The sequence below is a fragment of the Anopheles arabiensis genome, chromosome 2, assembly GCF_016920715.1.
Source record: "Anopheles arabiensis isolate DONGOLA chromosome 2, AaraD3, whole genome shotgun sequence".
NCBI lineage: Eukaryota > Metazoa > Arthropoda > Insecta > Diptera > Culicidae > Anopheles > Anopheles arabiensis.
In genome coordinates, this window is record NC_053517.1 from 111141742 (window position 1) to 111153394 (window position 11653).

At 48.5% G+C, this 11653-nt stretch overlaps 2 protein-coding genes across 7 annotated transcripts; one reads left to right on the top strand and one right to left on the bottom strand.

Annotated features, from left to right (window-relative positions):
* The first annotated feature begins 91 nt into the window (after window positions 1-91).
* Window positions 92-1001, top strand: LOC120894740. The gene is made up of 2 exons (XM_040297515.1): window positions 92-429; window positions 503-1001. The coding sequence occupies exons 1-2, from the start codon at window positions 244-246 to the stop codon at window positions 860-862; spliced, it is 546 nt and encodes a 181-aa protein (XP_040153449.1). The 5' UTR covers window positions 92-243; the 3' UTR covers window positions 863-1001.
* Window positions 974-10170, bottom strand: LOC120894739 (ATP-dependent 6-phosphofructokinase). 6 transcript variants are annotated; one of them, XM_040297514.1, is made up of 7 exons: window positions 10031-10170; window positions 9234-9483; window positions 7109-7605; window positions 4829-4937; window positions 3470-3658; window positions 2109-3394; window positions 974-2027 (listed from the first exon to the last, which is right to left on the bottom strand). In XM_040297514.1, exons 2-7 carry the CDS (start codon window positions 9378-9380, stop codon window positions 1886-1888), a joined length of 2370 nt encoding a protein of 789 aa, XP_040153448.1. In that variant the 5' UTR covers window positions 9381-9483; window positions 10031-10170; the 3' UTR covers window positions 974-1885. The 6 variants fall into 6 exon arrangements, with proteins under 6 accessions (XP_040153448.1, XP_040153446.1, XP_040153443.1 ...); XM_040297512.1 differs by lacking the exon at window positions 4829-4937 and adding an exon at window positions 5844-5952 and having other exon boundaries at window positions 10031-10169; XM_040297509.1 differs by lacking the exon at window positions 4829-4937 and adding an exon at window positions 6807-6915 and having other exon boundaries at window positions 9234-9480; window positions 10031-10167.
* Between the last annotated feature and the right edge of the window lie 1483 nt (window positions 10171-11653).

The following is an 11653-nucleotide window of genomic DNA, read 5'->3' on the forward strand; positions in this document are numbered from 1 at the left end:
ACACTCTCCATCATGTTTGCTTATCACCAAAGTGTACCCCGTTCAATGTGTGCGTGTGATTAGAATTGTCTCTCATCTGTGACGGAAGCCGAACGGAAGATGCTGTTGTCTTGCTGTCGATCACTTTCGATCAAGAGCTGCTGAGAACCGGAGCGTTGTCGTTGCGGCGTGGATCGAAAGTGGTGTGTTTGTGGTGTTGTGTGTGTGCGTGTGCTGTGCGTGTTGGTGGTATCCTACAGCAGCATGGCTTCAGTGATACCGCGCGTTGATGTCGTGTTCCTGGCGTACAGTGAGGATGCCGGAAAGGCACCGTCCGTTACGCTGGACAGCATCTGCACAGTCAGTTTGTACGAGCTGCAGCGGCACCTGCAGGTGAAGCGAGCCGAGCGCAACAGTATGGGTGCCGAAGCGTACAAACACTACAAATGGGTAACGATCCTCGGAATGGGCTGAAGAGAGAAACTAACATTCGGAACTAATGTGCGCTCCTTACAACCCTCAGTACAATGCAGCACTGGTCGAGGAATTGCGCACGACGGGGAAAGGACAACCGCGACCACTGCTGCAGGCTTTCCACTGGTACATTGAAACGTCCAACCGCTGTGCGTTCCGGGTCGATGGTCAACAGTACGAAGCGGTGTCGCTGGTGGTGGCCGCAGAGGTGGAGCACTGGTACTGTGCCCGACCCGGTCACAGTGCCCAGGGCAGTCGTGCTCGGGTAGTCTCGAACGTCCCGATTGGAGCAGCATTCACAGGAACTACACCACCCGCAAAGACACCGGCTGTTGCCGTTCATCCACGGCAGCATCATCCAAGCAGCCACCGGTCGACAACTCTCGAAAGAATTGGAGAGGAATGTTAAGCCGCGTGCACCTTGTGGAGGAGATCGAAGAAGATTGTAATTGTATGACGGAGTTTTCAATGTGTGATATATTCCTGTCCTGTTTTCTGTTCAAAAAGCCGATACCCGATCTCACAACAATAAATTCTTTTTTATTACATATCTCAATGGATGTACGTCCCGCTAGCGAACGGGGGCTGGCTGTTGCTAGCAGCAGTACATTAACATTAGGATTCTCGGTGTGTATCTGTGTGTTGTAGGTGGCTCTGTTGGGGTACGGCATTTAATGTTTACCTTCAGAATCACGTATAGTGTAAGATTAGATTATCTATAACATTTGCTCTCTCTCTAGCATCTCATCTGCATCCAGTCCCACTCTCAGTTGTAGGCAGAGTGGAAGGAAGAGAGAGAGATAGAGAGAGTGTTTGTCTGTGTGTGTTTGTGTAGTTCTGCCTTCATCCCCGCAATAATACCTCACGATTACTGGATATTCACTACAAGTGTTTAGCGTCACTGGCCTTTTTTATCGCTTTTTTGTTCGACTAACCGGTGCGATATTATGCTTTTGAGGGTTTTTTTTGGTATTATCATATCAGCTTAGTTACCCTTCGAACGTGATCGTGATCGTGATGTGTGTGTATTTGTTAGAAATCATTTCGTAATAATACTTTCCACTAATAGCACAGAACAAACAACAAAACAACACTTTAGAGATAGAATTAGATTTGCAAGTGGGTGCTAACGTTAACACAATAAACGATAAATACTACTTAAAGAAAACGAAAACAATACGCGAAACGACGGTCTACTTAAAGCGAACCGTTTTTCGCAGACATTTGCTAAGAAACATCGAAAAGAAGATAAGGAAACACAATTTGTGTATGTGTGTGTGGGTGTGTGTAATGTTGCTTAAAGATTCGCCTAAAGCGACAACGAAAGATTGGCAAAGACTTGTTCGCTATGGCTTCAGATGTTGCCCCATCTGCCCCTTTCCGTTGGAGGAGGTAATGTTACGCTTCTTTGGGGGGTTTTTCCCGGGCACACTTAAGCGCACGGCGAGTCGGTCGACATTTCTTCCTCGACCGTGATGTACATTCCCTCCTCCTCGTAGGTGGAGTCGTGTTTGGCCAGAATTCTTAGCAGCGGGCGCAGCTTCAACCACCACTGATGCTTGGGGATGCGTTGCCTGGAAGAAGCAAAAATAAAAGGGCGTTAAATATAAGCCGGAAGTTACCCGAAAAGAACGACACCAGCGCACGCTACTTACATAAAGTTGGTCTCACCAATCAGCTCCTTGAGCGGGGAGAATTTGTACTGACGACGCACCAGTCCGAGCAGGCAGGCCGTCTCGGGAGCGGTAGCATTGATCGACCCGTCCGGCTGAGTGTTGGCCTTCAGCTGCTCCACCAGCCACTCGACGCACTTGGCCGCCATCTTGGTGCCCATGTTACGATCGAACGGGGTGGGCGAACCGCCCTGCTGCATGTGGCCGAGCACGTTCATGCGCGTCGAGAACAGTCCCTTGCCCTCCTCCGAGTACAGCCGGTAGATGAACTCGGTGTTGTAGTTTTCGGACGCCTTTTCGTTGCGCAGAATCAACCCACGCTGCACGCCGTCGCTCATCTTCGACGCCATGTGGTACACGTCCTGCTGCAGATCCTTGATCGTGAACTTCTCCTCGTAGATGTAGGCCGCATCGGCACCGCCGGCCAGGCCGGCCAACGTTGCCAGATAGCCACAGTAGCCGCCCATCGTCTCGATCACAAACACGCGGCGCTTCGTACCCTGGGCTGACTGGCGGATGCGATCGCAAATCTCCGTGATTTCGTTCAGCCCCGTGTCGGCGCCGAGCGAAAACTCCGTGCCGGGCATGTTGTTCGAGATCGTGGACGGAATGACGACGATCGGGATGCAGAACTCCTTGAACTTGCTGCGCTGGTCCGTGATCTGGCCGGCGGCGTGGTACGCCTCGAACCCGCCCACAATCAGCAGCGCCTGGATGCCGAACTCCTTCAGCCGGGCGGCAATATCCGCGAACTTGCCCTCGGGCAGCGTGCGCTTCGTGCCGAGGAACGCACCGCCCTGGCCCACCCACCCGGTCACGTCGGACCACTCCATCTTCTTGATGTGGCCCGCCACCAACCCCTCGATACCGTCGTGGATGCCCATCACCGTGTCGCCCCGGTAGATGCAGTTGCGCACGAACGAACGCACGGCCGCGTTCATGCCGCAGGCCGGCGCACCGATGTGCATCACCGCCATCGTGTAGCCACCGACACCGCGGCCCTGCTCGTCGAACGCACTCTTCGGCGGCTTCAGGCGCGTCAGCATCTTGTACGTCTCGAGATTGCGCGCGAACGAGCGGCCACGCAGCTGCACCGCCAGCTCCCAGTTCTTGTCCTCCATCGCTTTGGCGACGGCTTTCGTCCGCTCGACACACTCCATCAGCGGCACCCGGACGGCCTGGTTGCCGTCGAGCGATACGACGCACGGTTCCGTCTTGTCGTCCGCTTCCATCAGTGCCAGCACTGCTTCAGCACCCATGCGGCAACCCTAAAAGTATTGGGAAAGGTATAGTTGTAGGATGCGACCTTGAGAAGCACATATAATAGGACACTCTGCACATACCAAAACACGATCGAACGCACTCGGATTGCCACCACGCTGCACGTGACCCAGCACGGTGATGCGCGTGTCCTGCTGCAGACGATCGACGACCACCTGCTTCACCTTCTCGGCCGTGATCGGATTACCATCGCGATCGATAGCACCCTCCGACACGATGATAATGTTCAGACGCTGGCCAGCCGAACGTTCCTGTAGTTCCGTCACGTTGCATTGCATCGAAAGGTTAAGCACACAAAGACAGAGCATTAGAGGATTTCCGTTTACGAGCGAAACACAGTTTTTGACAGAAGGTGAATGAGCGATGAAGAAAAATAGAGATGAGTTGAGTGCAATGGGTGTGTGATTGAGTGGGAGCATGAGGGTTTGAAGGAGTTAGTAGTAAGAGCGGTAGGAAGCGGCATGCCCTACAATGTGTGAGGGCAAACGCGCGCTCGTCCACGAAACCAAAAGCAATCGTCCAGTGACGGATGATCGAGGATCGAATTGGGATTTTGTTTTTGTTTTTTGTACCATCATTGGCAAGGATCTAAAAATCAGGACTTTTCTGTTGTTTGTTCCATCACTGATCGAAGATCGTGGATTGAATGCTAAAAAAAAAGAAAAAGTAAAAAAGCAACAACAAACACGAACAGCAACATTAAACTGCTAAAAAGCTTGAAAGCGCAATGATAAACAGAGCAGAGCTTTAGATGCTTTTTCTTTGAACAAAAACGGTGCGATAAAACAGTCTAAGCAGAAGCAATAATTAACAAAAGAAATACAAACACACACATATATATACTGCTAACGATCATGCAGATCCTACAAAATGAGAGTAAACAATAACGTGAGATTTGAGTTTGGTGCATGCGCCTACTTCGGTTTATGATTTACTAAGATCTTTGCTTTTTTTCGGGACGATGTTGACTTTGTCTACGTGGATGCACTTACGGAGATCCTTTTCTATAATAATTCTGACAAAGCTTCAGTTTTTTTTTGTGTTTGTGTGTGCTGTGTTTATAGAAAGCTAAAACGAAATATAGACCAACTTGGCGCGTTGTTGAAACCACAAGCAAATAGGCTAAACAATAAAACAAGTCAATAACAGTTGAAACTTCACTGCGTCCCACCATACCAGTCGAGATCTGTTCGTGGATGGCAAAGACTTGTAGCCTCTTCCATCGTTTCATCGTTAGTGGAATAATAAAGGAGTAGGAATCTGGAAGTAGGAATCAGTCTGAGTGGAGAAAGGAGTGGTTTTGTATCTGTATTAGTCTTCATCGGAATGAGCGGGGGGAGGGATATGCTCGGTTGTACGGAGAAGCATTACAAATAGTTTTGTTGAGTGATATTTGGTGGCGAACGATGAGCGATGCGTACCTGCAGTATCTTCTTACACAACTTTTCTGGCCAATTATGCACTACGGGATCTTCCGGTATGAACACATAGTCCGCCTCGCTAGCTAAAGCAGCCATTATGGCCAGGTAACTACAATGCACACAATAATAGTAATAAATGGTAGTAATGCGGTTGAGATGTGATGAGAAAAGGTTAAAACGGAACGAACGGGGTAAAGGTTTACAGGAGACGCTAGTAATAATACATTACAAATTGCAAACAGTTATGTCAACACTCGCTGAGTGGCAGATGGGAATAAAGGCGACTAGATCGGCCACCTTCCGTACTCTTTCTCTCTTGCTGTTACTAGGCAGAAAACAACGAAGGCCTCTCCAAGCCTTCTTGGATGCCTTCGTCGATAGCCTTTTTCTTCTTCCATTTGTCATCCCAATGTTCGATGTCTTTTGCAGTTTCAATTTAAAAACAATTCATTTAGCCAATCTGTTGATCTTGATCGCACCAATATGGATGGATGGATGATTGGTTCGAGAGGAAAAAAACGATGAAAATATAGCTATTATATCTAATGAACGAATCTAGAAATCGTTAAGTAAAAAAAAAAGAAACGTGAAATTTGCACATTCACAGCAAATGCATATAAAAACGTGTGAAACAACAACAGCAGCAGCAGCAACGTGTGTGTTGTATGTGTTTGTCGATGAATTGTATGCCGCTCATGCAAAACACCACACAACCCCAAAAACCCAAATGAATTATGCCAATTCGGTGTATGATGATCATATGGCCGTTTGATCATGATCGTGCCAAGATGGAGCGGGAAACAAACATATTTCGAAACAAGAAGCAACTGCAGCAAGTAGTAGTAGAAGTAGTAATAGCGCAGTGGTAGTAGGTAGCAGCAAAGTGATTTGAAGCGATAATTTCGGTACTTCGAATTTGGAATTGCATGATTTTTGGAGGTGTGTTGTGATTTTTCGTTTGGCTTGGCTCCTTTGGCGGCCAGCCCCTTCCCCCCAGCCCGTCCAATTTGCTTGCCTGTGTCAATTGCTTGCAGAGACGTTCCGGCCAATCGGGTTTCGGTGGATCTTCGGGAATGAAAATGTAGTCGGCCTCGACGCACAGACCGGCCACTACCGCCAGATAGCTGTGAAAAACATGAACAAATGCATACGGACATGGAGTGGAGAGCAATTTTGGTGTATGGTAAGGTGTGTTTCATCGATGATCGATTGTGGATGGCGTATTTCGCTAACAGCACATTCCCAAGGAGGAGCAGCAAAATCATAGCTTAAACTAATATCCAATAATTAAGGCGCTCGCAATGATGTGTTTATGGAGTTGTGTCTTTGGTAACTGGTCAATGATTGAATTCTGAGTCAAATCAATAAGAAAAAGGACATTCTTCAACACTGGAGATAGAGAGAGAGACAGACAATGGAGAGAGAAAGAGAGAGTACAAATTGGGAGTTCAGCAACTCGACAGCAAGGATGTTAAAGGACGGAAATACGTCACTGTTCATGCACAACACGGGAAGTAGTCAGCACACGAACGTCCTGCAGGAGGGGGATCGTTCAGTTTAGGGGGGAAACATTTTAATGAACACACCGGAAAAGGACACCAACAAAACAGAGAGATCACGCACGATCGGGGGACACGTTTGATTTCCTCCAAAGTCGCAAGGTGCATTTAGTGACAAGGTGATCTGATTGATGCTATTATGCAGCGTGCTTTGGCAGCCACATTTTCCACTTCATTCCGTAATGGAAGAATGAAGAGGTGACAGTCGCCTCCATCGGTTTCTTCCGCTTTCCGCAAATTACTGTGTGAGGCTACAACGATACGGCGCAATGGCGGTGGAATCGAATGGTATCAATCGAGGGTTGCAGAGAGAGAGTGAGAAAGAGATGCGAACAAAGATGCAAAATAATGGGAAGGGGAGGGGGGTGTCCAAGGGTAGCGACAGACGGGACAGAAGAGGAGGAGGAGGATGCGCTTGCCTGTTCGAGTTTGTCGCAGATTTTGGTCTCCCAGTCGCGGGGCGGCGGAGACTCGGGAATGAAGACGTAGTCGGCCTCAGAAATGACGCCGGCAACGACCGCTAGATAGCTTTAGTTCCACCCAAAGTTTTGGATTGATCAAGAGAGTGAGAGAGAGACGGAGAGACGGAGAGACAGTTTCGTGCGTAGACAAGAGTGGGAAAGAATAAAAAGGATCATTAGCTCTCTTCTCTCGATCGGGAGGATCATTTGCGACAGTATCCAGTAGCCGGATGTACCGAAAACCCCGTTTCGTTACTTACCCACAGTGACGACCCATCACCTCCATGATGAAGGTACGCTGGTGCGAGTACGCCGTACTGACGATCGCGTCGATCGCCTCGATGATACGGTGCAGCGCCGAATCCGTACCGATGGTCATGTCCGTGCCGCAGAAATCGTTATCGATCGAACCGACCATGCCGGCAATGTGCAGGCTCTTGTACTTGATGCGCTGGTCCTGCGTGATCCGATTGCTGGCCAGCAGCTCGTCCAGCAGGCTGCCCCACTCCTGCCGGAACAGGTTGGCACCGGTCAGCGAACCGTCACCACCGATCACGACCAGATTGGTGATGCCGCGGGACACGAGATTGTGGGCGGCCTGCAGCCGTCCGGCCCGCTCGCGGAAGTCCTTACAACGGGCGGAACCGATTACGGTACCACCGCGATGGATAATGCTCGACACCGACGACCAGTTTGCCTCGACGATGTTGTCACCACCGTCCACCATGCCCTGGTAGCCTTCGCGGATGAAGTACACCTGCGTTTGTGAGGATGGAGAACCGCATTAGTATCCTGTGCAGTATAGTATTAAGTGTCGTTAATTGTAGATGAGTCTGACTGTATGAGTGTTCCATAAAATGACCCTGTGCTCTAAGGGCAAATTAGAGGCATTAGAGTGATCATGACTAACCTGCTCTTGTTATGACATTCTTGCACTGTTCGCTATCGATTGCCTCACATACTAATGAGCAATTAAGCTGTGCCAATCTAATCGGAAATCTAATTAGAAGAGCTACCTACCCTACTGGCTTTTGACAAAATGAGCTGATTGTGATGGCGGTGCGTTTGAAAGCCAATAATAATTCCACTTCATCACCAGCCTGGAAATGTGCACGTGAAAGGCAACTCGGTCCCAGTTCACCAGTTGAAGAAGCTCCACATGCATTTACGAACCGCCAGCACAAATACGAACCACCTGGCGTCTCCACCCGGTTTCCATCCCAGTGCCAGTGTCTCGGCCCCATTGCAAAATCTTCGAGCGCTTGAGCTGTGTTACTTATGTACTTATAAATAACTCTCTTCTCTCTCTCGCTCTTAGAGGCCGGATTCGAGGGGGTTGGAAGCCCCGAACACAGGCTGGCGAGCGCGCGGCCACTCCACAATTGCTCCAAATTGAACGATTTAACCTTTGGGATGACCTTCCTTCCTGCAGTTTTGCCAACAAATACACCCCCCGCCCCTCCCCCTGCGGTGAGGGTGGACGATTTTGGGGGCAGAACAAACGAACGTTGTTCCTTTCTGAAAAAGCATCCGAAAACTTTATGACCGTTTGAAGGTCAACGGACTAAGAAGGGGGAGCAAGGGAGAACAAGGCAGGTTTCCTTTTGGACGTTATTTTATCAACGCACGCACGCAAAGAAAGGTTAATATAGGTCAATTAAAGGGTGCGATTTGGGGAGACAAAAAGAACACTTTTGTCAATGGTCAAGTCAATTGTGTTGTTCGTTAATCAAACAGCCTGTCTCTCAACACAATCAAATACACGCCGTGCAAATATGTGTCCCGCGCGCGCATACGCTCTGGCCAAGCTGAAAGTGAAAACCAACACCATAAAGTGTCATAAAACTACTGTTTCATAACCTTATCACTTAACTGGCCGTTGGGTGCCCACCCCCCACTCCCCAACTGAAAGTGACAACGGGAAAGCGGCGTGTTCGACGCATCGAAATGCTGATAACGCCGATCTGCCAACATCAACAAACCGTCGTTGGCAACCGTCGTCATGTGCATGTAATGTGCACGGTCACGGTTAACTCTGTTGACCATCGACCAAAACGTGACTGTGAACTGTACACGATATTTTGGGACGGTTGGGCCAACACGGGCCATGTTCTAATTGTATCCTTGCCGATCAGGACACATTCCTCAGTAGGCGAGTCAATCAAAAGTACAAGACGCTAGGGGGCGGGGCATCATTGTGCGTATCGATGCGTACGCGTACGTGTGTGTGTGCCTGTACATTGACAATCACACGGTGGTGGCCGGTGTTGGGATATATTTAGACGCTGGCGATTCAACCAGTGGCGCTCCGAGAGTCGTTTTCCTTCGGTGGGGTTTGAAATGGTTTTGATGATCACAATTGAGTGTTATATCCTTCGGCCTTACCTTGCATCCGACGTAGATACCCATGCGTACCACCGCACGGACGGCCGCATTCATGCCCTGGGAGTCACCGCCGCTGGTGAAGACGGCGATGCCCTTGCCCTTGTGGGCCCCGAACTGAATAAACCGTTGTACCGGTGCGCTCGACATTTCCACGAACGATGATATCCTTTTGTCTGCTGATGCAACAACCTACACACACACACTCAGAGATCGACACACTCAATCACACAGACGCGCTGTTCTCTAGCTGCTGCAAAAGGATTAAGTAGATGCCGGGGAAGAAGAAAAGAAGGAAGAGGAAGAAAGAGAAAACTTTCCATTTTAGTAATCACATCACATCACCACACACCAACACACACAAGCACCACACAGCCAGACACGCGCGCACGATTCAACGATTTCCACGGTAACGCGGTGGTAGCGCGGGAGGGAAGAAAGTTGCTTAGATTGCACAATCTAGCAGAGACAGTCTGCTAATCTGCTTTGCCTCTCGACCACTCTCGATCGGTCCTTCACATCCACCAGTTTTGGTACCGTCCGGAAATCGGAACAACTTCCACACGGAAGCAAGGATCACGAACAGCCCAAGCCACACAAGGATCAACGAGTTATATCACGATGAAGAAGGAGGGCGTTCGTGCATCCGTAAGTTGGTGTAGTTCATTCGCACTAAACTCTACACCATTTTCTTCCTCAACAACCTACACAACCGCTGGAATCACTAACGCGGGACGACGATGGATGCAATTTTCCACGCACTTTGCAATTCACAGCCACACGGTGCCAGCAACACTCACCGTTAATCCACCGAACTGTACCACACACACTACTGGGAGGTGCAACGATAGAGGTGAAACCGATCTGAGGGGTGTCTCGGAGTCCGCGAATCAGCCACCGACTCTGTTGTGAGAGAAACGCAACTGCAAGAGGCGAACACAAACGGCGGTTCCTTTTTTCTCGCTAGTGGACGGGCTTCCCAAAGGTGATCCGTGACATCTCAAGGTGACTTTATAAGCAAAATCAATGTTTATGCAGCGCGTGGTGCGAAGGTTCGCTCGTGTCAGTGTTTTGCACTACCACAACCAAACGCCAATTGACAGTAGCGAGCAACAACATGCTTGCAACGGATGGGCAGCAACAATGGGTAAATCATGTTCTAATCATTGTTTTGTTGAAAACATAATTACAAACTTACACAATTACACAATTAGAAATGAGTTCTCACTTCATGCACATTTTAAATTGCAATCAGTTTCAGGAATAAAACCGTGTGTCGATGTGTGTCTGTTGCTTTCTTTCACAGCAAACCGTCAATTTGCACCACGTTGGACGAACCTGCGTGCGCACGAAAGCAGGCAATAGCTGACAGCTGTCAAATGCCGGCAAACGGGGGAGAAAAAGAAGCGCGAATAAACGGTTTTTTTTTGTGGAAAATATGTAGTGAAATCTTTTATAAAATTATGCTTTAATGTATTCGTTAATATGCCTCATTGCCTCATCATCCTGTCCCATTACAAAGCAAATGGTTACGATTATGTTTCGGGGTAGAATTCGGGCTTTCCCATTCAAACGATACGATTGCATCATTGTGGAGTCAGAACTAAGATTCTAACTTTCAATTGCGAGAACGTGCTCTTGAACGAAAAGCAAATGGATATTTCCAATTCGGTTTTCCAAAATGTTCATTCACCATTTTCATTTTAGCTGATGAAAGCACATCACGCAGTTCCCCGTCATTAAAGCCAAAAAGGAACAAGGGATGATGCAAAAATCACTTATAAACCGGTTATAAACACCGCTGCTCTGTTGCCATGAAACGTGCTTCCAGTCACGTGCAATTACCGCCCGAAAAGACAACCCTTGGTGGGGGGGTTGTTGAACCGGTGATTTATTTCACTCGTTGCGGCCGTTTATTCGCAAGCATGACGAAACTTTACCACAAAGGAAATGAAATTCGCAAAAATGAGCCAACCATCTTCATCATGACTCAGCAGCTCCCGGCTAGAAGGGGTGTGTAAACAGCGGTCAAAGCAAACTATGAAATCAGCAGCATAACTGTACAAAACGAGAGAGAAGGAAGACACCCCCACTATCCCTATCCAACGGAATGCGAAGAATGTACTTGTTCTCGTTGGCTCTTTCTCACGAGCTACAATCAATGGAATGTTGGCAAAACATTTGTTTTATTGTGTTTTTTTATTGTTTTCTCCATTTTCTTATCTTCCACATATGATACAACCAATATAGAGAATGTGAAACAGCGATAAATACCGAAAAACGAAGATGAGTATATTCATGCACTGAGGCGCACGCGCACGCGCGCGCAATTGGCTGTATGCAGCTTGCTGCGGGTTGCTGCTGCGGCTGCTTTGTTATCTTCTTCTGTTCTCTGTTCTGTTTGCTTGTCTAGTTTGTTTGTT